The sequence below is a fragment of the Ursus arctos genome, unplaced genomic scaffold (assembly GCF_023065955.2).
Source record: "Ursus arctos isolate Adak ecotype North America unplaced genomic scaffold, UrsArc2.0 scaffold_32, whole genome shotgun sequence".
Taxonomy (NCBI): domain Eukaryota; kingdom Metazoa; phylum Chordata; class Mammalia; order Carnivora; family Ursidae; genus Ursus; species Ursus arctos.
Window position 1 is genome coordinate 17,733,198 of NW_026623008.1, and position 27,459 is coordinate 17,760,656.

The 27,459-nt window shown below is 49.6% G+C and overlaps 1 protein-coding gene across 3 annotated transcripts in view; it reads left to right on the forward strand.

Moving 5' to 3' along the window:
• Positions 1-27,091, forward strand: part of NCMAP (non-compact myelin associated protein) — a 39,756-nt gene extending 12,665 nt beyond the window's left edge. Inside the window, exons 1-4 of one of the 3 annotated variants that reach the window (XM_026517035.4) lie at positions 726-1,239; positions 18,514-18,602; positions 21,967-22,051; positions 24,278-27,091. In XM_026517035.4, the coding sequence (XP_026372820.1) occupies positions 18,521-18,602; positions 21,967-22,051; positions 24,278-24,419 (309 nt within the window). In that variant the 5' untranslated portion in view covers positions 726-1,239; positions 18,514-18,520 and the 3' untranslated portion in view covers positions 24,420-27,091. Of the gene's footprint in view, positions 1-725; positions 1,240-11,167; positions 14,760-18,513; positions 18,603-21,966; positions 22,052-24,277 lie in introns of those variants that run through there. The other 2 variants (XM_026517030.4, XM_026517032.4) reach the window with 2 other exon arrangements.
• The last annotated feature ends 368 nt before the right edge of the window (positions 27,092-27,459 follow it).

A 27,459-nucleotide genomic window follows, 5' to 3' on the forward strand; every position in this document is an offset into this window, starting at 1 on the left:
CTGCCCCCCCCCAGCACCCTCTTAGCACCCTCTCTCTGAGCTCCATGGCACTCACCGCCTGTCTTGGGTCTTCATGTCTCGTCGTCGGCATCACTGTGGGAGGAAATGCACCCGTGGCTCGTTCACTTAGCCGGTTTATTTCATTCAGCAACTATGTGTTCAAACCTAAGGTAAATAAAAACAGACACAGCCCCTGAGCTCATGGGCCTGAGTCTGGTAAGGGACACGACCGTCCATTGAAGGGAAAATGCTACTAACCAGTGGGGAGAGAGGGACGTGGAGCTGTGAGACTGCACAGCACGAGGGATTTGAAGGGATGCTTATTTATTTATTTATTTATTTATTTATTTATTTATTTATTTTTGGAAGCGATTCTTGGGGTAGTATCAGACATGTCAGTAGGTGAGGAGAGACTGCTCAGCACATGCAAAGGCCCTGTGGCAGGGACGGGAGGGATTAACAGGGCAGAGCGCAGACAGAGAGGAGACTGGAGCGGTCTACAGGATCCAGATACTGCACAGAAGACTTGTTGACCACCGTAAGGTCTAGTTTGGAGTAGACTTGAAGCTTTTAGAGATGCCTGTGGCTGCATCATGAAGGATTGCAGGGGCCCAGGGCAGAGTCAGGGTGGGCCTGTTGGGGAGTTATGGCAGCATCCAGGGTAGAGAACACAAGCCTGGGCCTGAGTGGGGATGGGGATGAGGAGGGAGATGAGAAAGAAAATTTGTAAGAAATGAAGATAAATTGGAAAGGCCTGGGTGCTGAGGTTGGTGGACAGGTAACCAGCAGTGAATTTAAGTTTCTGGCTTTGGAAGCTTCAGGGGTGCTGGTTTCATCCCCCACAATAGGGAACCCTGGAAGAGACCAGCTTCTGTGACCACGAGACTGCCTGGGCCCTCTCAAAGCTGATAGCCTCGCTGGGGAGAGCTGCCACGTCATCGCAACAATGATGACAATAGCTAACTGGTCACTTGGCAGTGATTGTGATAGCTAAGCGCACAGGGTTTGAACCCTGCTCAGCCAGTGCCAGAGCCGCTGGCGGCATTCTGCACCACTGCCCATGTGCCATCATCCTCCTCTCTAAGTGCCTCCCGGGTGCCAAGAATGGTGCCAGCCAGGCACTGCGATGTCAGCTCTGCGTGAAAAAGACAAGTGCCCTGTTCTCACAGAGCTTTGGCTCTGGGGAGCTGGGTGGGTCACAAACAAGACAGTCTGAGCCAGCGAAGAGCACTAAAGAGGGTAAGTGAGATAATTCCTGCGGGTGGGGGAAAGGGAAAGCCGTGGACAGATGGGTGACATTTAAACCAACACAAGAATAAAACTGCATAATCATATAGTAGTTTAGAACTCCAGTGGGGCATGGGAGCAGGAGTGACAGGCTTCGGGAAGTAGCAATTTTAGGGTGTTTTGGGAAACATGTGACATAAGTTTCTGATGTATTAGAAGGTTTGGTTTTGAAGTATAAGTAGGAGTTCCCCGGGCAGACAGGGTCAGGAAGTCACCCTAGAGAGAAGCACAAGCAGGAGCAGAGACAAGTAACATTATGGGATGTGTGTGTGCAGCACACGGAGCTTGGCATTTCAGAAGCGTAGTCCGTAAGCTCCACGTGGGCTCAGATGCTCGTCTATATTGTTTCCTTGTTGTCTACACGCTCCAGCACGCAGCGTACGATGAGCGAATATTCTCCGAATGAATGAATGCACGAACCATGAATGAGTTAGTGGCGTGGGAGAGGCGGCAAAGAGAGGACAGTGTGTAAACCAGTGTTGTCCAAGGTCATATTAGGAGCACCACTCATGTCATTTTAAATGTTCTAGGAGCCACATTTCAAAAGTAAAAAGGGGCACCTGGGTGGCTCCGTCTGTTAAGCATCAGACTCTTGGTTTTGGCTCAGGTCATGATCTCAGGGTCGTGGGATCGAGTTCTGCGTCGGGCCCTGCACTGGGCATGGAGTCTGCTGAAGATTGTCTCTCTCGCTCTCTCGCCCTTTCTAAAGCAGAATTAAAAATAAAAATAAAAAAGTAATAAGAAACAGGTTAAATACACTATGAGAATATATTATATTTATCCCAGTATATCCCAAATATTCTCAACCAGGTAATCAATGTTAAAACATTACTCACAAGCTATTTTCAATTCCTTTATTTCATACTCGGTCTTCGAGATCCCATGGGTGTCTTGCAGGCTCAACACATCTCATCTCCTACGTTCCCAGGACTCAGCAGGTGCAGTGACCCGTGGCTACCATATCGGAAAATGTGTGTCTAAACGCTGCTGGGCCATGAAAAACCCACTAGGGAGTTTGGACTTGATTCCTCCTGGCTGATGAGAGGCTGCTGCAGGGCCAGGCAGAGGAGAGCAGGGTCAGGTCTGTTGCTCCCAAGGTCTCCGGGGTGGCTGGGCAGCTGATGGCGTGTGAGAGTGGAGGGGCCTGTTCCGTCTGCCCCACCGTGGGTGGAGAGTCACGCTCGGGGTGTGTCTCACTCCAACTGGCTGTGGGATGCCTGGGGTGGAGATGGGGCGCTCTCCCCAACTAGGAGTCACCCCCTTAGTGAACTCCAGGGCCTGAGGCCCCCGGCCCGCAAATAGCTCCTTCTTCTGCGACTTTGCGCCCCTCCATCCCGAGGCCGTCCGTGGTCCCTGAACCGGGCAGGCGCTGGCTGAGCACGGCATCTGCTGTAATTCGTGGGTAAACAGCTGTGGCTCTGGGCAGCTGGGCAAGGAAATGAAGCACCTCTTAGCGTGTTTAGCAACAGCCCCACCTGCCTAGTTCCCTCGGGGCCACCTGGGGACACACCGGCCCGCGGAGGCCCACGCTCACACCCTCGCTCCCTGCCCCGTGCTGCTCAGCACCCCCAGGCGTATGCGGGGGCCCCGGCACAGCCCTTCCACCCTTCCCGCTCGTTTTTCTATTTTCTTAGACCCCAGACTCACACTGCCTTGCATATTCTGCACACCCTAAAAGTCCCTTCCATGTTCCCTTCGATTCTGGGGTTGGAGTGCTGGATGCTGGGAGGCGTCTGGGTGCTGGGAGACCCCCGGTTTGGGAAGCAGAAGACCAGGTCCCACCCCTGCTTTGGTAGCTCTGTGACTTTGGGTGGGTTACTGGGCCTCTCTGAGCCTCGGTTTCCTTGGGTGTAAAGCAGAAAGAGTGCAATGAGGATTAGATGAGATTGTGAACACGAAGGCCCAAGCACAGTGCTAGGCACAGAGGAGGACCCAACGGGAGTAGTCGTGACTGCCTGCTAAGTGTCCATGGTCCCCCACCCCAGCTCCTTGGCAACCAGGCCCAGCTCACACATCTGGGGCCCTGGATTCTCCCAGGCTGTCAGCCTCAGGACAGGGCTCACCCAGCACTGAAGCCAGGGGGTCCGGCAAAGACAGGGGCCCCTGGGCTCAGCTCTGTGGGTATGAGGTGTCGGTGTTCTAGGACTCTGAGTTCCATGGGCAATTCTTCAGAGGTGACACTGGGGACCATCAGGCCTTCGAGGTGGCACCCAGGACAGGTCAGCCCTGAGAGAACCCGGAAGCAGGACCAGGACTGACTTCCCCACTGGGCACAGCAGACACAAGGCTCACGAAACTCTTAAGGGCCCCGCAAAATATTTTAACTTCTTTGAAAATCGGGGGGAGTAGAAAACCAACTTTTAGAGGGGAAGAAAATGTTTCCATTTTTTTTCTCACATCACATATTTCTTCATATTTTTTTTCTCACGATTTTTTTCACATCAGGAAAAAAAAAATATTTAGAGCCCATGAAAATTTATTTTGCGGGGGAGAGCACAAAAGTCATGATGCGGCCCTGACCAGTTCTTCATTCACTCACATGCTTTTGTTGGGCAGGGCACTGTCAGTTCTCGTTCAAGCCCTGCACACCTATCTTGGCTTCCTCAGATGGGGAAAACGAGGCCCACGGAGGGTAAATAAGTTGTCCGCGACAGTGAGTTTAGAGGTGACCGATGTGGCATTTGAGCTGGGGTCCATCCCAATCCAAGTGCTTTCCTTCATTACAACACACTGTTTGCAAATTCCTCGTTTTATTTAATTTGGTCCTCACGGCGGTGAGGGTGGGGCAATCATTCCCACTTTAAAGCTGAGAGAACTGAGGCCTGGAGCCGGGAAGGAAGTACCTGGCTCTGGGTGGCTTGCCTGGTCGGTGAGGGAGTCGGGGACTAGCCCTGTCCTCCGAAACGCTCCTTATGGCCCCCCCCCGACTCCAGCCTCCACCCACCCTCCCCTTGCCCCCCACATGTGTGGCTCCCCTGCCCTTCTTCCTGCCCCCTTTCTTTTGCCCATTTTCGCAGCCCACAGAGGGACGCTCAGGTCCACCTCCTAACAACGCCGGGGGCCGGCCCTGCCGCCTCAGAGGGTGGGGAGCAAAGAGAGGCAGCGGGCCAAAGGCCAGAGGGAAGGCTTAAAAGAAACCGTGGGTCCCCCAGACAAATGCCCCTCTGTAGCTCCAGGCCTATTGTGACTGGCCACGGGCCAGCTCTCCCCGCGGGCGGCTTGAACGGTTGGGGTGGTTTCCCCACCTCCTGTCCTCTCTGCAGCCCAGTGCCTGCCAGGCCCGGGCTTGGGCAGGAAAGGGCAGGGGTGTTCCCTGTGGAATGGAGGGTGTGGAAGGCCAGCAAGAGTTGGGGAGGGCGAGGGGCCCTGTCCTGAACCAAACCGGGAGGCTGGGCGAGTCCCAAGATGGGAAGCGCGGGAGAGGGGGGTCACTGGGTCCCAGCTGTGCATTTTGCAGGAGAACAAGCCAAAGTCCAGACAGAACAAACGACTTGCCCAAGGTCACACAGCAAGTAAGTAGCAGAGGTTCTCCCAACTTCCAGCCCAGGGTTCTTATCCCTACAGCAGGCCTCGCTGTCAGGGCACTGGCCGTGTCTCTGTTAAGTAGCTAAGATGCTGAGCCCTGCAGACCAGGCAAGAAGGTCACGTGCTAAAATGACAGAGTAAGTCCTAGGTTTCTTAGAATTCCACGAGCAAGTGCAGACCCTTCAGACAGCATCTACACCCTGAACTCATTCATCGCAAACACTGTGAGGTCCGCCAGGTGCGTGGAAAAGGCGGAGGGAGAGCAGAGAATCAAGAGCAAGACCAGTGAAAGGTTGGTTTTAGGGGCAAATCCAGATTACGGGAGTCTGGCCTTGGTTCTTAAAGACAGTGAGGAGCCACCCAGCAGCGCTGGGGGTCAGAGCACACGGGTCAGCACATGGTGCCAGGACATTGCTGGTGCCCGTCTCGGTTTGGTTTTTGCCCTGCACTCCCACCCCCATTCCCCCCCACCAAGAAGTTTACAGTTGCCTGGTCCCTGGGGTACAAAACTCCGTTTCCTCTGTGTGTTCGTGCTCTAATGGACGGCAGTTAGAAGCAGTTCAGAAACCCGGGTCAGTGCTTTTTAGACACGTCCTGTCGCGCAGCCGGTGGCTGAGAGCGGGGCTGAGGGCGGTGTGTGGGCCGGGTGGGGTCTCCCCGGTGGCCCACCAGCCGGTTTCTCTAGGTTTGGTTTGGTTCTTACTATTGTTGTCACTGATCTTGTCTCAAATGAATCAACAAGGAGGTCTCGAGAACGTACCAAATTAACTACCAATGAACCTTCCTCTCTCCCTGCGCCCCGGGTGCCTCGCTGGCCCTCAGTTTCCCCGTGTGCAAGGAGAGGGCTGTGGACTCAGTAGTTTTCAGACTGGCTTCCATGGAGTTCTGTGACCACAAGCAGTTGCCTCCCAGGACCACTGCAGGGACCGAGGAGGGGTGAACGAGAAATTGAGGGGTAGAAAGGAGGTTTTTGGTTCCTTAAGTCCTTTGGGGAAGCTTCCTTCTCTATCATGAATTCATTCCCCAAACTCTTCCAGAGACGAGTAGATCTCCTTTCAGATTGCACCAACACATCAGAAAATCTGCCAGTTTCCCTTTTTCTGGCTGGCAGAACCTCCCTGCACCTCCGTCCTCCCCCGAGTCAGACTGCGACCCCCAGGCTGCGGCAGGGCGCCCCTGCCCCCCGCCCCCGGGCTCCCCGGGCCCCTGGAGCCCCTGTCCTTTCATGCCTAGTTTGTTCCTCCACTCTAGGGGGGCCTGTCCTCCACGAGCCCCCCAGGGAAAGATGTTTGGGGTGAGGGGGGATTTTTTTTTTTGTGGAAGCTCCGCACGCCAGAAAACATTCCTCTACCTTTCCACTCGATATTTAGTTTGGCTTGCTGTACACTTCTGGCTGGAAATGATTTTCCCTCTGAACTTCGGAGAGCTGTCTCAGAGCTCCTGTGCTGCTCCTACCAAATTCTCATTCCATCAGATCATGGGTCCTTTTATTTGTATTTGACCTTATTTTTTTTTTAAAAATCTGCAGACACATATAGACACATATGAGATATTTTCTTTCTGCCCTGTGTTCTGAAAAGGCATAATGATGAGCCCTATTGTGGGTCTTCTTTACTCATTGTTCTGGCGACTCTGGGGTCCTCTCATTCTGAAAACTCGTGGCCTACATTTCTGTGAAAATGTCAGGAATTCTTTGATAATTTCCTCCCCTTGATTTTGTCTTTTTAATCATTTCTGGAATTCTTGTTAATAGGATGTTGGACCTCCTGGAGGACTCTGTTCTGACCTACTTTTATCTTTTTTGTTCCACTTGATGAGACATTTTCTCATCTTCCCACCCTTCTATTGAAGTGTTTGTCAGATTTTTTATTTCTTGGCACCCTTTCTTGTTTTCAGAATATTCTTTTCTTATAGCACCCTGTTCTTGTTTTATAGATGCAGTGTCTTATCTCTCGGAGACATTTTCTTCGGCCCTTTGTAGTGTCCGTTTATTTTAAATGCCTTCCACTTTTCATCTGTTTTGTTTGTTGTCTGTTATCATGTTTGAGGCTTTTATCCCCAAAGGTCTGTTGACCCTTGGCTCTCTGTTTTTGTTTAAAAGTAAGGCACTAACAAGCTCATTTATTTTTTTAAGATTTTATTTATTTGAGAGAGAGAGCGTGAGCACAAGCAGGGGGGCAGCAGGCAGAGGGAGAAGCAGGCTCCCTGCTGAGCAGGGAGCTGGACATGGGGCTCGATCCCAGGACCCTGAGATCATGACCTGAGCCGAAGGCAGATGCCTAATGGACTGAGCCACCCAGGCGCCCTTAAAAAGCTCATTTAAAAAAAAATTTTTTTTTCCCTGAGAAGCTCTGGCTGTGGGGGTGGGCTTGTCAACTAGTGACATCATTGGCTGATTGGCAGGACGCTGGTCATTTCATGGAGGCTCCTGTAACTTCAGTCAGTATCTGTAGCCTGTTCTCTTTGGCTGGTCAGTCTCCCCAGCCCCTCTTGAATTTCCTGCCTGGAGGTTACTCCTGGCTGCCCCAAGGGGCTAAGGGGACTGGGTGAGCCCCCCCACCGCATGATTTAAGCTTTCCCTCAGCCCCATTCCAGCCAGGAATTAACCCCCACCAGCACTAGGTTTCTCCCAGAGCTCTGAGTCCCGAAGTCAGGTGTGCACTGAATCTCCTAGGGACCTTGTACAAGGCAGATTCATGTCCAGATTCTTGTCTGGTACTCCTGGAGAGGCCCGACATTCTGCATTCCTCACAAGGACCTCAGAGCTGCCGATGCTGCTGATCCAAGGGCCACATTTTGGACGGCCGGGGTCTAGAGCACATCACTGCCCCATATAACTTTGCGCAGTGCTGGACACATTCTAGACCTGCACTGACCAATACGGGGGCCGCGAGGCACAGTGAAGAGTCAGCACTTGAAATGTGGCTGGTGGGACTAAGGCACTGAACTGTAATCTTTGTTTAACTTAGTTTTCATTTAAATGTAGGTGGCCGCATGGGGCTGTCATGTTGGGCAGTGCAGGTCTACCTCCTGATTCGCTCTCTATAGGGGCGAACCTACCAGATGGTGCAGGACAGAGGAGGCCTAAGGCAGGGAGGACGGGGGGGGGTGCTGGCGGGCCTGGAACTGAGCTGCTCCTCTTACAAGTTTGCATCTTCCTTTTTTCAACCCCATGTGGCACCTGACTTTTGGGGGCATCTGTCACCCCCATTCACAAGCTTTCCTGAGTGAGCTGCTTTAGCGTGATCCCCTTTAATGGGATCCCCCCCAGGCTGCGGGTTTGGGCCTCAGCCTTTTCCAGGCTGCAAAGTCTCACGACCCCATCAGCGTGTCCAGCTTTCAAACCTGGATCAGCCTCTCCCCAGTGTGGTTTCTCCTCTCCTTTCCCTTTGGCTGTGGCCAAAAGGGAATTCCTCTTGGGGTGGAAGCAGGGACGAATGAATGCTTCTTGTCCCTCCATCTGCTCTGTGTAACCCGAAGCCCCTCTGCAGGTTTTTTTTTTTTTAAGATTTTATTTTTTTACTTTTTTAAGTAACCTCTACACCTGACGTGGGACTCGAACTCACAACCCCAAGATCAAGAGTCACAGGCTCCACTGATGGAGCCAGCCAGGTGCCTCCCCCCTTGCAGTTTTTAAAAGATAAAAATAGTTCTGGGGCTCCTGGGTGGCTCAGTTGGTTGAGCCAAGTCTGACTCTTGATTTCAGCTCATGTCATGATCTCAGGGTCATGAGATCAAGCCCCACATTGGCTCAACACGGAATCAGCTTGAGATTCTCCCCCTCTCCCTCTGCCCCTCCCCCTGCTCATGCCCACAATCTCTCTCTGTCCCTAAAATAAATTAATTAATTTAAAAAAGTAGTTCCCAAACCTTGAGAGATGAGAGTCTAAATCCTATGTATGAGGCTGAGTGATGGCCCCAGTGGTATCCACATCCTAATTCCCGAAATCTGGGACCATGTTCCTGTTCGTGGCAAAGAGGAGTTTGCAGGTGTGATTAAGTTAAGGGTTATGAGATGGGGAGATGATCCTGAATTACCCGGGTGTGGCCAATGTAATCACAAAAGTCCTTAGAAGAGGGAGGCAGGGGACCAGAGGGGAGGAGGCGCCATGATGGACGCAGAGGTCAGAGACAGAGGTGCAGGAAGACGCTACACCGTGAGCTTGAAGGTCACGGTGGAAGACAGGGCCACAGGCCAAGGAATGCCGGTGACTTGCCCGAGCTAGAATGGACGAGGAAACAGATTCTCTTCTAGAGGCTCCAAAAGGAACGTGGCCCTGTCAGCCCCTTGATTTTAGCCCAGCGAGACTGATTTTAGACCTCTGACCTCTGGAACTATACGAAAATTAACCTGTGTTGTTTTAAGTCACTTCGGTTGTGTTAATTGCTTACAGCAGCCCTAGGAAACCAATGCCTCCCAGCTCTGCCGTATATTAGCGCTGAGACCGCGGGCCCGTTACCTAGCCTCTCTGAGCCTCACTTCCCTCCTCGGGAAAACAGAGGTGACATAGGTGAGGAAATGCACGTGGAGCACTCAGCATGGTATCGGCTCCTCAGCGAGCACTGGATGGACGGGCAGCTGATTGCGGTCACCGTCACCATCACTGTCCCTACTGATTGGCTGTCCACAGATGTAAGTACAGACTGGACATTTTCTTTGCTGTCTAGACTTCCTTGGATAGAAAGGATAGGGAACTGTTGAGAGACAGGCCTCTAGCTCTGCTCCAGTGGTTCTCAGCCTGGGGCGATTTGCCTCCCAGAGGACACTTGTCAAGTCTAGAGACGTGCTTGGTGATCACAACTTGGGGGTGCGCTGGGAGCTCGTGAGTAGGGGCCAGGGGTCCTGCAATGCACAGGATGTCCCCCACAGCACGGAATTATCACATGTGAACTGAGCCGTGGCTGAGGAGCCCTGCCACCCTCTGGACTTTAGTCGTACCGCTTGGGCTCACAATATCAACAAGGAGAAAGAAGGGGGAGCACAGTTCTGGCCCAGCAGGGCCGCCGATCCTGAGTGTCCCCAGGAATATTCCTTACCCCCGGGAGGCTTGGCGGCTATGGGCAATTTCGAGATAGAAGGTCCGAGTTTGAGTCTCAGCTCCTGCACTCACTTGCTGGGAGACTCTGAGCAAGTCACTTAACCTCTCTGACCCTGTTTCCTGTCGGCAAAGTGGACATAAAAAGACCTGCCTTGTTGTGTTGATTAAATGAGAAAACGTGTAGAAGCCCAGGGCCTAGCGCTTGTCCGCGTCTCCTTAAATAGTTCGGGCCCGTCCCAACTAGCATGTCAAGGGGGGATTATTTCCCTCTGACCTATTCCCTTAGGGGCATCAACTTTTTAACCTTTTAACCCTTCTCCCTCCTTGGAGCCAGTGGGACACATGGAGGCTTACACGAGGGCTCGGGTGGAGTTTGAGGCCTCCTGGGAGCTGGCCGTTGTCTTGTACCCCAAGACCCAGGGCAAATGGAAGCCGCGGGTTACATTCCAGCTCTTGGTCAGTCTCGGCCACAACGCCCACAGGTCTCCCTCCTGCTGACTCCTGGCACGGCCTGTGCTGCCCTTTTGGCACTAGGCACAAATCCGCCTTGTGACTACTTTCATCTGGGATTTCTATTTATAACTGTTAGTGCACGGAACTTATCAGGCTTGCAGGTCCTGGTGGGAAGCTCGTTGGGGGCACCTTTCATTAAAGTGTGGGCCACAAAAATCAGAAATAAAGGATGTTTGAGCCAGAATTTGACAGGGTGGGTCAATAAGACTTAATTGATGTGGTGGGTCTGAAACCTGGACTTCCAGATCCAAAGGGCACTGCCGTTTGCACAGGACATCGGCACGAAACTGATCACGTGCCTCAGCGATCCGTGCTGGGCTAGGCCTCGGGGGCGGTGATCCCCACTCAGTATTGATTGGAGGAAAGATTCTTAAAGAAAACAATTCCAGGGGCGCCTGGGTGGTTCAGTCAATGAAGCGTCTGCCTTCAGCTCAGGTGATGATCTCAGGGTCCTGGGATCGAGCCCCACATCGGGCTCCCTGCTCTGGGGGGAGTCTGCTTCTCCCTCTGCCGCTGTCCCTCCCCCCACTCATGCTCTCTCTCTCAAATAAATAAAATCTTTTTTAAAAAGGAAACAATTCCATTCTCATCCTCAGTGTCTGAGCTCTAGGGACGCGATCGCCATGGTCTTTGAATCCTCTTAGTGCTATGTACAGGGTGGGCTCTGGTGGAGTGAACGACAGGGAAAATGGACAGAAGGACAGATAGAAGGATGAATGTGTGTATGATAGATGGGTGGGTGGGCACAGGAATGGGTGGGAGGATACATACATGAAACAAGCAATGTACTTCCTAAGTTCCGGAACCCGCCATAAGGAATATGTATTCAGTGTGTGATTGTGTGTGGCCCCAAGTTCAGGGGAGCATTAAGCCAATTCAGACCCCACCTTTGGGAGCTGTGACACACAGTGGGACAAAGTCGTGCAGACAGGGCAGATGGGGTGGGGGAGATGATGTGAGACCCAACAGGAATGGAGAGTATAGGTGGTGGCCATTGAGGATTCAGGCAGACTCAGGTCACTACATAGCCGATGGAATGTTTGAAGGTTTGTTCCTTGAGGCCCATAGGATGCTGCTGCCAAGTCCCACCCCCTCGGTGGAGTTCTCCCCGGTTTGTTCTGGCGCCAGCTGCCTGTGAGGAAGGACTCCCGCCTTCCAGCCTAAACTGCGCATGCTGTCTTCCCTCTCCTAACGTCCCCGGAGTCCGAATCTGCAAGGAAGGATGAGCTTTTGGAAAACACTGTTTCTTCAGTTAAGCCACGGATGGCTGCAGGGCAATAGAACCACAGATTTGAAAGCCCCTTAGTGATCACCCCCAAACTGGACCATTTTAGAGACAGGAAAACCAAAGTCCAGAGAAGGGAGAGGACTTTCCAAAGTCACGTGGCCAGTCAGTGGCAGTGGGAACCCTGGTCCTCTGGTTCTCACCCCAGTTAGGAACCGGTGGCCTGCTCTTCCCCTCTCCATCCGGCAATCCCCATGCGCTCTCCCAGTCCCATGAGGATTCTTGCCTTCCTGGCAGAGGTCTTACTATTCCTCAGAGGAAATGGAAGAGAAGGGCAAACCCTCCAGAAGTTCTGGTGAATCCCTCTTCAGATCCCCTCCTTGGGACGCAGCTTCAGGGTCTGGTTCTCTGACCTCCCTGTTCATACTTGAGTTTGACCACATGCAGCAAACACTTAGCCAGGTGGAGAACTGGGAGCTCAAGGTCCAAGGAGAGCAGGGAGAGCACAGACTGAGGACAGAAGAGAAAGGAGAAAAGGGGCCAGGTGCTGAGCTTTACCACTCACCCACCATCCGCCAGGCACCGTGCCGGGTAACTGTACCTCCCCGATTCTCACAGGCTTATAAGATAGCAGGCCGTACCTTACAACCAAAAACACTGAAGCCTAAAAAGTGTCTTGGCTTATAGAGCTGGTCAGAGGTGAGGCTAAGATCAGAACCCAGGTCTCCCTGACCTCAGAGCCCTCGCTGGGCGTGAGGCTCATAGACAATGTGCAACACTTCCAGGAGGTCTTGAGAGCCACCCGGGAGGAGCTGGACTTTCTCTCCTGAGGGCCCACACCAACAAGGTCAAGGCTAACAGGGACCAATGCAAAGTCTTGCACTCAAGTGCAAAATGACATTTGCACAAGAGCGTTAATGGAGACCCGGTTACTGGGCAGCCGCTGATCGTGATGTTGCCCCGTCATCATGCGGCTGCTGTTGCCTTGTATTTCCAAAGCACTTTGCAAGTTTAGAAAGCCCTTCCACTTACCGACCTCAGGCCTTTGATTGACCATAAACAAGCATAAGAATAAGTCTGGAAAAGGTTTGGGAGTGTATCAGTAGGGTGTGTATGCTGTGACTGCCTGTCAGGGTAATGAGCTGTTTGTTTGCATGAATCCGGCATGATATCAATAGACTTTGTGCTCAGCCACTGTGCTAAGTATATTATATGTTTTATCTCTGTTAATTCTCACAACAACCTTCTGGAGCTTGTAACTCCTGTTTCACAGATCAGAAACCAAGAGATGCAGAAAGTCGACCAAGGTCACAGAGCTAGAATTCAGGCTCAGGTCTGATAAGTATCAAGACAAAAGTCATTCTGGACATTTCAGGCCCCCTCTGGAGCTATGCGTCTGGTTCGAGGGGCTGTATCGAAGGGGGTCATTGACAGAGAAATGAGGAACCCATGAAGGACACTATCATGGTGAAGATCGTTTGAAGGAGCTTAGAATATTTGTCCTGGGGAAAAAATAATCAGAGAACATATCATTGTTGTTTTCAAGGGCTTAAAGCTCCTTTACTTAAAAACAGGTTGGATTCACAGGACATTTACCAACCGTTTGCTGGTTAGGGTAAACGGGATAAACTGTAGCCTGCTACTAGCGCCACCTATTGGTAGGACGTAAAATTGATGTGCCACCGTCACTGTTCCATCCCTAAAGTTTGGTTTCACCTTTCTTAACATGGGAGTGATTTTAAACCTGGCAGGTTGTCATGTGTAAGCGGTAGCACACTTACCTTTGTGGCAAGAGAATTAGGACCAATAAATGAAAATTATCAGGAGGGATATTTTGGTTTCAACATGAAGGTTAATTTTCTGAAAAACCATCCCCAAAACTCAAGGGGCGGCTTGGGAGTAGTGAAGTTCACGTCTGTGGAAGAAACCAAGTCATGCTGAATCTTCCATGTTTTGGGTGATGAGGATAGATCAATCCCAGTGGTTTGGTGGGTCTAGGGCATTCATGGGTTACCTACCCTGGGTTACAGTTGGCCAGTTGAGTGGTGGTCGGCCAGTGTTGGTAGCCTCTTTGTTGTGTTATCCGGGGAGGAACTTTTAGGCCAGGCCAGGGGGAAGGAGGATACCATGGGGGCAGAGCCGTGGGGGACAGGTGGGATCTCGCAATGTTTATCTTCCAGATATGGCTCTAACACTTGACCAAGGGATAGGCAGAGAGGAGTGACTCAGAGAGTAAATGGTCCTGACCTTCCATCACTTCCCAGACTGACCTCCCACACAGGACCATTTGTAAACAACCCAAGGGGACAACAGCTCCTTGTAGATTCTGTCAACGTGATTAAGGCTGTGCTGAAGACAGAGGCTCACAGTGTGGCCAAGGGCAGGGACCTGACAGAGAGGACCAGTCAAGGGTCCGGGGCAGGGGCTGAGCCCCAGCCTGTGTGGCTTTTCTCATCAAAGCCCTTCATTGATTCAGGGCCTGGGCGCCGGGCCGTTTGTGTCTTGCCCATTTCCTGGGAGGCAGTCCAACGAGGGTACGCGGAGAAGGGGCTGCAGGATAGGACAGACCCTCGCCCGAATCCTCGCGCGGCTCCCTGTTAGCCTTGTGGGTTGAGGTTGATTGCTTCTCTGCTGTGAGCCTCAGTTTCTTCATCTGCAGAAGGGGCGGTGATTGCACCTTCCTTAGCCGAGAGGGCTGAGGATTGAATGAGACCTCCGTCACAAAGCACCATGCTGGGACATGATTTCTTCTTCTTCTCACTAAATTAACCCCTGGTAGTGAAAACCCTTCTCACCCTCCCTGCAGCTCCTTGCCTGTCTGCGGCCACGGACCTGGTCGCAGACACATTGGATACGGAAATGCCCCCGCTGGGCCTCACTTGGTTAACAAGAACCGCTGGGTCCCACACGTGAAAACACCCACAGCCTTGGCCACCGATGTCCCGTCACTCTCCTCCCACCTTCTCTGATGTGGCAGGAACAGAGATGTAATTGAGAGCTTGGGCCCTGACATAAGGCAAGATATACTCTGAGATGACTCTCTGTCCCCTCAGAAGAACAGCCGCCCATCTGACAGGAGGTCTGCACCCAGAACTGGGCACCCGCAAGGTCACCTTGAAGGGTCTGCGGAGAACTCAGTGTCCCGGCGGCCTTGGGCAGCTGCATTACTGGTCAGTGTGTGTGTGTGTGTGCGTGTGTACGCGTGCGTGCGCACATGTGCAGGTTTCCATGGTAACCTGTCAGGAGCCCCTCTAGCCCTACAGGGACCGGCAGCAGGTTGGCGCAGTGGGGATCCTACAGGCTTTGAAGTTTGCAGGGCCAGGCCCATAGGCCAGTTCTGCATCTTCCAGACTGTGTAAGCTGGGGAGATGGCTTTAGAGCCCCAAACCTTGGGGTCCTCATCTGATCCAGGGGCAAGGAAAACCTATTTCACCTGGCATTTGCTAATTAAATCAAAGCTTGGGTTAAAGAAGAAAATGCCTGACCAAAGCGGTCTGGGCACGTAGCGGGCACTTGGGCAGTGGCGTCTGTTATTTTTGTGCGTGTTGGTCCAACGGAGGATGTGTCCACGGCGGGGTTTAGCTTACCCGGGGATTATGCCATGTCTCTCTCACTAAGTGATCCTGGGTCAGTGGCTACCTATTTGTCTCTCTTCTCTGTTTTTAAAAAGAATTGTAGGAAAACATTATTGGTGAGTCTGCTCAGCTTGACATTGGTGGGGATAGAAGCAGAAGGTTTAGGCAAATGCATCATAAAATCCTTTATGATGGCATGAGGAATGGTGGGTCGTGGGGGGCAGGTGCCTGTCCTCGGGAGTATCGGCGGGGGGAGACGTTCATTCTGTGTTCTCATATGGGTCCAAATTTATTTTTATAGAAAGAATTTTTTCTTGTTTTGAGCTCCAGAGCCACCTGTCTCTGAGTTCAGCAAATATTTGCTAATACCCACGAAAATACAAAGAGCTACCATTTATTGGGCACCGAAAGCACTTTCCCTCCTTAACCTTGAACCCTCAGCTCCCTTGGGAAAAGCTACCTCATTTTACAAACGAGCAAACCAAGCTGGGAGAGTTCAGTCAGTTGCTTCAGTACTTCTACTGGCAAAGGTGAAGGCAGAGAGGAGCCAGACAATTTATCTGGGAGAAGTAGGAGGATATGACACAGACCCCAAACAGCCTCTACCCTCAAGGACCCGACAACGAACATGGAAGGTTAACTGTCAGAGCAACCAAGACACACGCTGTGGTGATGCTGCTGTGGGAGCAGAGGACGGATGGCTAATTCTGGCTGGGGGAGGCGGGAGCCTTCCTGGGAATGGGCTGGGCTCAATCTTGAGGGATGTGTTCATTTTGGAGGGGGAACAGGCAGGGGAGCATGGCCAGTGGGCCTGTTCGGGGAGGTCAGGAGACAGGCAACCCAGCGGGGAAGAAAGGTTGACGGGTGTGAGGAGGTCAGGCAGAGCCACGCAGGGCTCCTTGGGAGAGCCCGAGTCATGGGAGTCCCGAGGATCTGGTCGTTGGGAGGAAGGGACAGACAAGAACTGTGGGTTTTTAGGCAGGGCCCCATGGCTTAAAGGAGGGCAGAGAAAGTGAAGAAGGCAGAGAGGGGCATTCTGGGCTGAGGCCCCATGGGGTGGGTCAGGCCACAAGCCACCAGAGCCCCCGGCCTGGGCGCAGATGATGTGCCATTTCCATTTCCATCAGGAGCGGGGGAAGTTGGGGGGGGAGCTGCGGCCCAGAGGTGGGAACTCTGAGGAGACGCCCACTGTGGGGACCTGGGGAGGCCAGAGCCAGGGCAACCCGTCCACTGGCCGCAAAGACCAGGAATGACGGGGGAGGATGGAGTGGTCTGTTGTCACAGCAGTTGGCAGAGGTTGGTGTGAGGAGCAGAGAGGCTGGAAAGAGAGGCTGGAAACAGCCAGTGAAGGGGTTTCGCTGCCAGCTGTTCAAGTGTGGGCACTGGGAGACGATTGTTTTTTTGAGCCCGAGAATGCTGTGATCAAACCTCCAGTCTCTCTCTCTCTCTCTCTCACTAGAACGTGAGCTTCTGGAGGCCAGGAGTCTGTCTTGCATTTCACTAGTGTGTTCCCAGCAGCTGCCCAGAGTCAGGCACTTAGAAGGGGCTCGATGAGTATCTGTGCAGTAAATACATAGAACCACAGTCTCTACGGTGCTGTGGGCATATATAGATGAGGTAAACATTTTTAAACTTAGATGAAAAGAATACACACTAATGGCCTAGGTAGTGGTTACTTCGGGGGAGGGAGGAAATGAGGTAGAGGTCGAGTAGAAAAAATTTCAATGGAGTCTGACTTTTCTTCCTTCATAAAGAACTGAGCAGGATATGATCATGAACATTTGTTCAGTCTGAGTGCTGCATACATGGGCTCCTTTATATTATTATTTATAATTTAAAAATATTTATTCTAAAAAGAAAACAAATTGGGTGCCTGGGTGGCTCAGTCGGTGAAGCGTCTGCCTTCGGCTCAGGTCATGATTCCAGGGTCCTGGGATCGAGCCCCGCATTGGGCTTCCTGTTCAGCGGGGAGTCTGCTTCTCCCTCTCTCTCTGCTGCTCCCCTTGCTTGTGCATACGCTCTCTCTCTGCCTCTCAAATAAATTAATTAAATCTTCTTTAAACAAGAAAACAAATTTGTGTACAAATATCGTGTTAGATGTATAGAGTGTCTCTTCTCCAGAAGGCAGAGTGACCATGGTGAAGCCTTATGGCTTCTTAGCATTACAGATAGGCCCGGGTCATTCTTTTCTTGGTGGCCATCCTTCACCAGCCTGTGAACTGTCAGCGGCTGTCGTAAAAGTGCTGCCTGAAGTAGAGAAACCTCATTCGTGTCCCTCCGCTTCTCCATGCCTGTCGTTCAGAGCAAGTGTGGTACCAGCATATGCTCAGAATATGCTTCTTGGGGGACGATCTAGACACCTGTGCCTGGTGGCGTGACATCGCAGTAACCGCGTACCCCCCGCTCACTCCTCAAGTGTAAGATCGCAGGCCTGTGGATTTGGTCCCCGCCGCCGTCAGGGAAAGAAGCTATACGGTGCATTCGGAGAAGATGTTTGGGTCCAAGCTCTGCGTCTTCCTCGCTGTGTGACTTTCGTCCCTTCACTCAACCGCTCGGAGACTCAATTTGCTCAGCAGCAGAACGTGACAATTAAGATGAACGGGTGAGCCGACAGAGTGTGTGAAGGCGCCTGTGACAGAGCCTGGTGCCTGGTGGACACTCAGCCCTCTTCCCACTGAGGGCTTCGTGCAGCCCGGCCTTTGTTCTCTGTCCTGCCATCCCAGACCGTGTCCCCCTCTCAAGGCCCATTCAGATTTAGCTTTTCCTTGAAGCCATCCTTCACAGCCCAGGGACGGCTCATGTCACGGACTGCTTAATAACATAGTTAAATTTTCCAGCTGCTCGCTTGTGTATTTATTGATGTATTTATGTATTTATTGATGTATGTTTGCCGCCTTAGATTGCAAAGCTTCTGAAAACAGGCATCGTCGCGACATGCTGAGAATCCCACCAGCACGGGAGATGGCTGTCCTGGGTTAAATTCAAACTTGGGGCTCCGCGAAGCTTTGGGGGCTTCAGTTCCATCTGTAAAATGACAATCGTAGCCTCCCTCGCACAGTTTTCTAGAAGATCAGTTTGGACATTCTGGGTGACACCTAGTTAGGAAAAATTTAATAAATATTGTTGGATTAATTTAAGCTGTTTTGAACAATGAAGTTCTTCACACATGTCAGACGTTGTTTTTAATTCTTCATAGGACATGGTCAAAGGCCTTGTATTTACTTGCCGCCAAGAGAAGCCGCCTGCTTGACTCTTCTCCAGGCATCCAGGGGAAGACAAAAGAGGTATCATACAGTCATTGTAAAGCTCGCGCCGGTGTTAAACGAAATTTCGTCTTTGTTCTTCCCAGGATCGAGATGACCACAGCCACCCCTTTGGGGGGTACTACCTTCTTCTCCTTGAACGTGACCACCAGAGAAGAGGACTTTCTGTATAAGAGTAAGGTCAACGTGGCTTGGCGGCCAGGGGAGGGATGGTGGGACGAGGACTGCGGTCAGCTCCTGGTGTAGAGGTCAAGAGTGTGGGCTCTGGAGATAGACTGCCTGGGTCCCAGTCTCACTTCTACCCTATGCCCACCACGACCTTGGGCATATGACCTCACTGCTTTGTGTCTGTTTCCTTGTCTGTAAGATGGGGATATTAACGAAGCTACCATTAGCATCACACACGTTAATGGTGTGAGGACTAAGCTAGGTGATCCACGTAAGGAGCTTAGAGTAGCCTCGATGCACACGAACTACTTAATGAGTATTATTACGATCATTACTGCTGTGACAACTATTATCATCAGGGAGTCCTGGGGTCTAGAGGGCAATGGACAGTTGAATCTCCTGTAAGATGTCCCTAAACGAGTCACCTTAAAATGTAACTACTTTCATACTAGTCATACAATTTTTGGAAGGTAAAAACATCCCATCAATTCACAAAGGAGTAAATAAGTGTAGGTGGGAGTAGTCCGGGGGAGACATCTGCCAGGAATAACGGGGTCCCTGGAAGGAAAAACTTAACAGCCACTCTTCAGAAAGCCAATGAATCACATTAGGGCAAGTTGGGCCCATTTCCGTCATTCCTGTTGATCTGGCACATACCCCTGCCCGTGGAACAGGACTCCCGACACACGCGAGTGTGTCCCCGGTGATAACAGCCCCAGCCCGAGGTCCTGGCAGGAAGCCGATTACTGGTAGGACGTGTGTCCTCTGTGGAGATCCAGCAAGGGTCACTCTTGGGACAGGGTCCCGCGTGTCAGCCTGTTCCTTGCCAGGCCTGCTGACGTAGGCCGGAACAGTTCTGAAAGGAAATGCAGGGTAGATCGAATCTCTGTCAGCAGATGGGAATGAGTCTGCTTTTATTTAACTAAAAGTAGTGGTTCTCAGCGAGACGATTCTGCCCCCTAGATAAGATTGCCAGATTTTGAAAGTAAAATACAGAGCACCCAGTTAAAATTGAATTGAAGAGAAGCAGTATTTGTTTGGTATAAGGCCGTGCCATGCAATCAATAGTTGAGACATACCAAACATTATTTATGTTTTGTCAGAAATCCTAACTTAACTAGGTATCCAGTACTTTATCTGGCCACTTTACTACCGGGGGAGCGTATGACAATGTTTGGACACTTGTCACAGCTGGCGGGGAGGAAGAAGCGGTATTAATGGGGTCTAGTGAGGGGAGGCCAGAGATGCTTCTAGATGTTGTGCAGGGCACACAACAGTCCCCACAGCAAAGGGTTATCCAGACAAGGTTGAAAAACCGTGGATTAAAGCATCACCACAGGACTCCCCAGGAAGGAAACAAAAAATAGTTATTCCAAGACAGATTCCCCACCCCAGCCCCTTTTTCTTTCCTTCCCGTCATTCTTCCTGTGAATATTTGGACATAGTTTTGTTCTTGTTTTTATTTAGTCTTTTCATAAGACCATGACATGCATTTGAAGAAAATGCACAAATCCTAAGTGCACAGCTCGGTGAATTTTCACAAAATGAACACGTTTGTGTAACCAGCCCGCAGATCAAGAAGTGGACCAGCACCAGTATCCCAGGAGTCCCAGCGCCCCTTGCCACACTGTCCCCACCTGGTCAAGGGATCCCGCTGTTCTGACTTCTGCCGCCAGACATTAGTTCTGGTTTTGAGCGTTATGGAAATGGAAACACCATACATACCCTTTTATATCTGGCTTCTTTTACTCACCATTATGCTTGTATGCACGTATTTTAATGGTTGCAACATAATGTGCATATGTGGGTGTGTACATAGTATCATATTCTCTTTTCCTCACATTATTCAAATTATAGTATAATATTTCATGGGGTAGGCATGCCATACCTTTTTTTTTTAAAGATTTTATTTATTTATTTACTTCCTTGAGAGAGAGAGAGCATGAGAGTGGGGCGAGGGGCAGAGGGAGAAGCAGACTCCCTGCTGAGCAGGGAGCCCAATGTGGGGCTTGATCCTGGGACTCCAGGATCATGACCTGAGCTGAAGGCAGACGCTTAACCGACTGAGCCACCCAGGTGCCCCAGGCATGGCAAACCTTATTGAACCGTTCCCGTATTTAGAATTTAAATAACGTTGTAATTAACATCTTCATTCATACAGCTTTTTCTGTATTTAGGATTATTCCTTAAGATAAACTCCCCAGAATTAAATAGATTGGCTTAAAGTATGACCCCCCTTTATGTTTTTTTGCATTTTCAATTTCCATTCCCACAAGGACGTTGATCTTGAACACAGAGTTAGAGGTGGCCATGGGGACTGGGTGCCGATATTGAAATTAGAATCTGAGATATTAAGCCACAAGGACATTCATTATAGCCTTGTTTTTCATGGTATAAAATTGAAAACAACATAAATATCCTCAGTACAGAATTGGTAAACAAATTATGGCACATCCAAACAATGGAGGACTGTGTAGCCATCAAAAGTCACGAAAAACAATGTAATTACATGGAAGATGATTAGGATATGGTTGTAAAACTGTACATGGAACACGGTTCCATTGTTATCAGGTGCATGCTTTTCCACTTTTATGACTATTTCCTTAAGGTGGATTTTCAGACATAAGATTAATAAATTACTCAAAAGGGGCGCCTGGGTGGCGCAGTTGTTAAGCGTCTGCCTTCAGCTCAGGGCGTGATCCCAGCGTTATGGGATCGAGCCCCACATCAGGCTCCTCCGCTATGAGCCTGCTTCTTCCTCTCCCACTCCCCCTGCTTGTGTTCCCTCTCTCGCTGGCTGTCTCTATCTGTCAAATAAATAAATAAAATCTTAGGAAAAAAGAAATAAAAAAAAATAAATTACTCAAAAAATGTGGGTAGAGAGGTATTTAATATGCATATATGCATATACGTGAACGCATTGGTGAATGTATATATGTGTAGATGATCAGTGGTTCCTGGGGCAATGAGTTCTCTTTTTTTGCTTATATTTGAATTTTCAAAGTGAACTACAAAATTACGTACTACTTTTGTATTATCAAAAAGAGGGAAGGGTGTTTTGCTTGCCTGTTTCGCAAAGGAAGTTGGACGCTGTGTCAGGACTGATAACAACAAGACAGCCTGAGACAGGATTTTGGCAGGTGATGTGCTGAGGACAGTGCCCTCCACGCCCCACTGGCGGGAGGGGTGCCCCGCCACTCCAGATGGGTCTCTGTCGTGGGGTCAGCAGTCAGGGTGCTAGGACAGCACATTCTCTCCCCGCCTGATCCAATGAGGATGCGAGGTGCCGGGTGGAGGTCCCCGTCCCAGTCTCTGGATGCCTTCCTTCATTTCAGTTTGCACATTTGCCATTTCCACCCCTCTCCTCATAGGTTCTGGAGCCATCGTTGCTGCCATTGTGGTAATTGTCATCGTCATCTTCACCGTGGTTCTCATCCTGCTGAAGATGTACAACAGGTATGGGGTGCCCTGGGCTCTGATGGTCTCGTCCCTTCAGTGATGTCAGAATGAATGGGAACTGACGCTTGTGGGCGCCAGCCGTGTGCCCCGCAGCATCCATGAGTCCATCATCAAACGCTCTAACCCTCTGTGGGTCCTTTTCTAACATCCGTTCTCCGTAGGAACTTCATGGTGACCAAATATTTTTGTACTTGCAGAAATATTTGTTAAATATAATAATGATCATGAAATGCTAATGGCCTTGAGCACTGTGGTAAAGTAACTTAGGGTAACAGAGGAATATGTTCCAATCCTTTTCTCTCGGGGAGCCTCTGCTAGGTTGTGTTGAACAGATCACCAAGGTATTTGAGAGGACAAATACTGGAATGCCTGCACCCCCAACTCCACTTTCTGGGACCAAATAAGAGGAAATAATATCATGTGATTGCATAAAGAATAAATGTTGTGTTAGCGCCTCGAAGTCACAACTTTGCTAGAAGTCTATTCTTCCCAGGCGAGAAATCAAAATAGACTGTAAACACAACCACATCATAGAAAACTTGGAAGCCATTAAAAAAAAAGAAAAAGATATTGTAGAAGTGGGTTCATTGATGAGGAAAGCTGTTTACAATGTATCGGCAAAGTTTACAAAAGTAATATGTGCATTATGATTATACATGCGGGTTACACACACACAACCAAGGAAGATTCAGATGATACACGGCAAGGTGTTAAAACCAGTGTGTCTGCATGATGGGATTGCTGGTTGGTTGGTTGGTTTTTGCAGGGGGAGGGGGTATACTTCTTTATTTTTGAGGCGGTGCAAACATGCATTGTTTTTATAATAATGTTATTTATAAAACATGTTATATGCTTTATATTATATATGTATATAATATATGTGTCTATTATATATGTATAATAGATACATATATTGACCTTTTACTATGTGCCAGGCATGATTCTAAGCTCCTTGCATGTGTTAACTCATTTAATCCTCACTACAACCCCACCAGGTGGGTAATTCTATATCCCCCAATTTTATAGGTGTGAAACACACACTGGAAAACGAGTCAACAAGTCCGAGGTTACTCAACCTCAGTGGGAGAGTTGGGATTTAAACCCAGTATATGTGGTTTCAAAGAAAATACTCCCATCACTATATGTAATAATAATAACACTTTATAAGTTATTTTTGAAATTTTGAGGGTATTACAATTTGGATCTGTCCCAGGCCAGGAAGTGGCATCCAACCACAATGTCTGCCCTTCATTCCTGTCCCTCAGCGCTGGAGCTCTGAGCCCCTTTCCTAGGTTGTAATTTGGATGGAGCCTCCACCCACCCCACCCTGTTTACAATGATGCCTGGGCTGCAACTGAGAGAGGCAGGCAAGTCACTTAACCTCTCTGTACCTCGATTTTGTCATTTTAAAATGGAAGGTTCTCCAAGTGGGACAACTGAGTGATGGTAACGTGGAGAATGCCCTTGTTTTGAGGAGTATTTAGCGGGGAGGTGGCATGACGTCTGCAACCGACTCAAGTAGTTCAGGATTTAAAAAAACGCTCTGTGTATATGTCTGTGTGTGTGTGCACGCGCGTATAAATGGAGAGGGACACACGCAAAGCAGGCAAATGTAGCGAACTGCTGGCAATCAGTGAATCTTTCCGTAAAGGATACTCAGGTATTAATTGTACTATTTGTGAAACTTTTCTGAACATTTGAAATTAAAAAAAAAAAAGGTGTTACGTTAGGTCAACAAGATGAAATTTCATGTAGACATTAGAATTAATGATTGTTGTAGTCATTGAATCTTCTGGCATATGAAATGAAAGCTAGGATATACATTTCAAGTCCATTCTCTTCTCAACTATGCCAAAAGTTCTTAAGATATTTCTAGCAATCGACTTGGCAAGCATATTGAAACTGCAAGATTTAACTCACACGACAACTTTGAACAGAAAAAAGATCATAGTATCTTCGTTTTGTCTGTCATGTAATCACCTATCTGACACTTTACTCATTCATTAATGGGAAGAAAAATAAAATGAAATATCTAATCGAGGTGCCACAAAAAATGAAAGGGACAGGTAGCTGACGTCCAAGGTCCCTTCCAGTTGTAAAATTCTGTGGTTGGGAATCAAGCAACGTGATTTCATGATGATCTGCCTTAATCTCCTTGCCAGAGCCCAAATCCTAGGGCACACAAGATGGAAGACTCAAGCATGCATGCCTATCTCATTCCAGGAAAATGAGGACGAGGCGGGAGCTGGAGCCCAAGGGGCCCAAGCCAGCCTCCCCTTCTGCCTTGGGCCCAAACAACAACAGCAGCCAACACCCTGCTACTGTGACCTTCAGCCCTGTTGACGTCCACGTGGATACTCGGTGACCCCCCTCCACCTTGGTGCTTTCTTGGCCACCGTCCAAAGAGCCTTCTCCAGTCAAGACCCAGACGCACATTTCTCCTCTGGCAGCTTCACTATGAATTCCTTCCGGTTGGGTCAACAAGGGGCATCTCATGCAATTCCGGATGCTTCAGGCAACCCCCAACCCTGCCCTGCCCTGCCCCACCCTAGCTGTGTCCCTGTCCCTGGTGCCACCCTTGCAAAAAGCTGTGGGACATTCTTTTGTGCTCTGATGAGGTAGAGCTCTGTTGGGAATCCACTGAAGTGGGTGTGGCTCTCTCTCCCAAACACAGTTGCTAGACAGACAGCCCAGGAGTCTTCTGGTCAGGCGTCGGGGGTCAGAGCAGCTCCCGAGAGCAGGGTCTGCCACTGGGGTCCTATCAGAATAAGGGTTATACTCTGCTCAAAATGTTCAATGCCATTCATCAGGCACAGGGGAACTCACTTGGGCTAACTAACCCAAAACCAGCTTGTTAATTTATAACTTGTTCCGGGACTAGGTGACCGCTAGCTAGCTCGTGCAAACGGTCAGCAGATTTCTCTGTCTTTAAGAAAGGTTATGGGAAAGACAATTGTTCTCGAAAGTTTTCTACTTCATTTAGTAAAGAGTCAGAGGAGAAGGAATAGGGTGACCTTGAGGAATGATGGCCTCTGGGGCAAAAGCCTATTGCGGTGTCCTGGGGCGGGGTCAGAGCCCCTCCTCTCCCTCTGGGGCTGGATTGAGCCTGACTCAAGTCTCATTTCTTGGCTTCCCTCTGTTTGAATTCTGAGCAATCCTCTCTCTCTCCAGGTCACACCTTCCCTCCAAGGACCAGTATTAGAGACTGATAAGATTACAACTCCGTTTATATTATCTGTGTCCTTCCCAGTCACCTGTGTCCTTCCCAGTTACCTGTGTCCTTCCCAATCACCTTGCAGAGATTCAGGGAACATTCAAAGCACCACATTCGCAAACCATTTTTCTGTACAGAGCTGATCTCCTTAGCCCAGAGAACAATCTATTGAGAGGGGAAAGCATTTTGAAATTAAGAAAGCTTGCCTTCCAAGCCCTACCTCCTGGTTGTGTGGCCTTGGAAGAGTCACGTGAGCGCTCCATATCGGGTTTGCTAACCATAAGACTCACAGACTTACTTTAATTAGTCAAGAACTTGGTAGAGTAGCTCGGGTGGTGCCTGGCACTCAGGAGACACTTAATAAATGAGAGCCAGCATTATTGTTACAGTATTTCTTCAATTGCGAGACATATTTGTTCCCATGTTAATGATTCTGAAATCAGAATATGTCTTAAAATGGATAGGTCCATTAATGTAGTATTTTTTTCTCTCTCCAAAAGCAGTTGTTTAATCAATTGTGCACCTTACAATTGAAGGCATCTTGGAAACAGGTAATAAATCTTTACTCTGTTGCAGAAAATGACACACTCTGACCTTTAACCTCAAATTCTAGGGGTCTCTTCCTCTTGGAGTCAGAAATCTCTTCTGAGGGCAAATTGAGGGTCAGGAAGGTAAGAAGGCTGACCCAAGGTCACAGAGTCATGTCATCGCACTATAAAAATGCTTACTTGGATAAGTCTAGAAAAATACTGGCAAATTCTTCCTCCCCAAACATCTTTTCTCCCTACTGTGTTTAAATATCCACCGACCAACCAGGTACTTGGCAAGATGCTTTCACAGAAATTATCTCATTGGACTTATTGTTCTTAATAACCCTGGGAGGAATTATTTGTTCTGTTGTCAGGTAAGAATTGCAAACTCCAACAGAAAGGTACTTGTCCACAGTCCCACAGCTAGTTAAGTTGCAAAGAGAAGACGCAAACCCACGTCTTTGACTCCAAAGTCCCTCTCTCTGTCGTACCACATTCTTCCCTAACATCCTGGCTCAAAAAACATGGGTTCTTTTATGGGCCAAACAGGAGGACAGGCTTGTCCATGTGTCTGAGAGCAGAGGTCAGGAGTCTGGCTTCCAAACTGACAATAGGGGCAAAGCTACTTTGATAGCCCCCTTTGGGCTCCCATGATTGGGGCCAAAGGACCCCTTTCAGAGCCCATCAAAGCTTTAAGGATTCCTGTTTCATTTCCTGTAAACCTTATGCCCAAGGAGCAAGGGATGGAATGCCATCCCACCAGGGAAAGCCATTTCCTGAAGGACTCAAACCCCAAATAGATATGTTTCCCTGAAGTGTTCTGCTTTAGAAAAAATTTTTGTTTGTTTGTTTGGAATGTTCCATCCCTAAAACCAAACTCTTCTGCCCATACTGGAATCTTCCTGGAATTACTAGAGGAATTATCCCTTGTTATATGTTCTTTTGCTAAATGAAAGCTTGGAAGTGGAGTGGGGGGAGAGGTAGCGAGGTAAGGGGAGGCCAAGAAAGGGGTTTTAGTGTTTTGTTTTTACTAATGAAGATAACTCAATAAACATCATTTAAGGGCTCCTATGTGCAAGTCGAGGTGCTACTAAACACATTGTCATGGTCCCCACTCTCAAGGAGTCTGCGGCTGGTCTCCTGGGACAGGGATCTCGCAACACAGTGGAGTATTTCACTTCTGACAGGTGCCTTTCCTAACTGAGTGGATGCCGCCTTATTCGGCCACTGAATCAATAAAAGATATTAAACATCTAAAGAAAAATGTCTAAAAATAAAGAGACTTACATCAAACATTCGTTGAGTTGACTTCAATTTAGTTAGAGTTAACGAATACCTTTTCCAAGAACTTCTTTTCCCTAACAACGTAAACAGGGCCCTGCGGAAAAGCCTGCGCTGTTGCAAACACCGCGCTCTCACTGCTAGAGGGTGACGGGAAAGGTGGGCCGCCAGCGACAGGCCTTTCCAAGGGTGAGAAGACTCGTTAGCTGGATGAACTGTTACAAAAGGAATCCCATTTCCGAGCCTGCTGTTGAGCACCAGACGCGTTGACTTGTCGAGGTTTGGGGACCCCTGGGAGTGAAGTAGACCTTAGAGTGCAACCCAAGTCCCCAGTACTGAAGTTTACCATTAACTGAGGTCCTGGTGTGTTCTAGTTATGG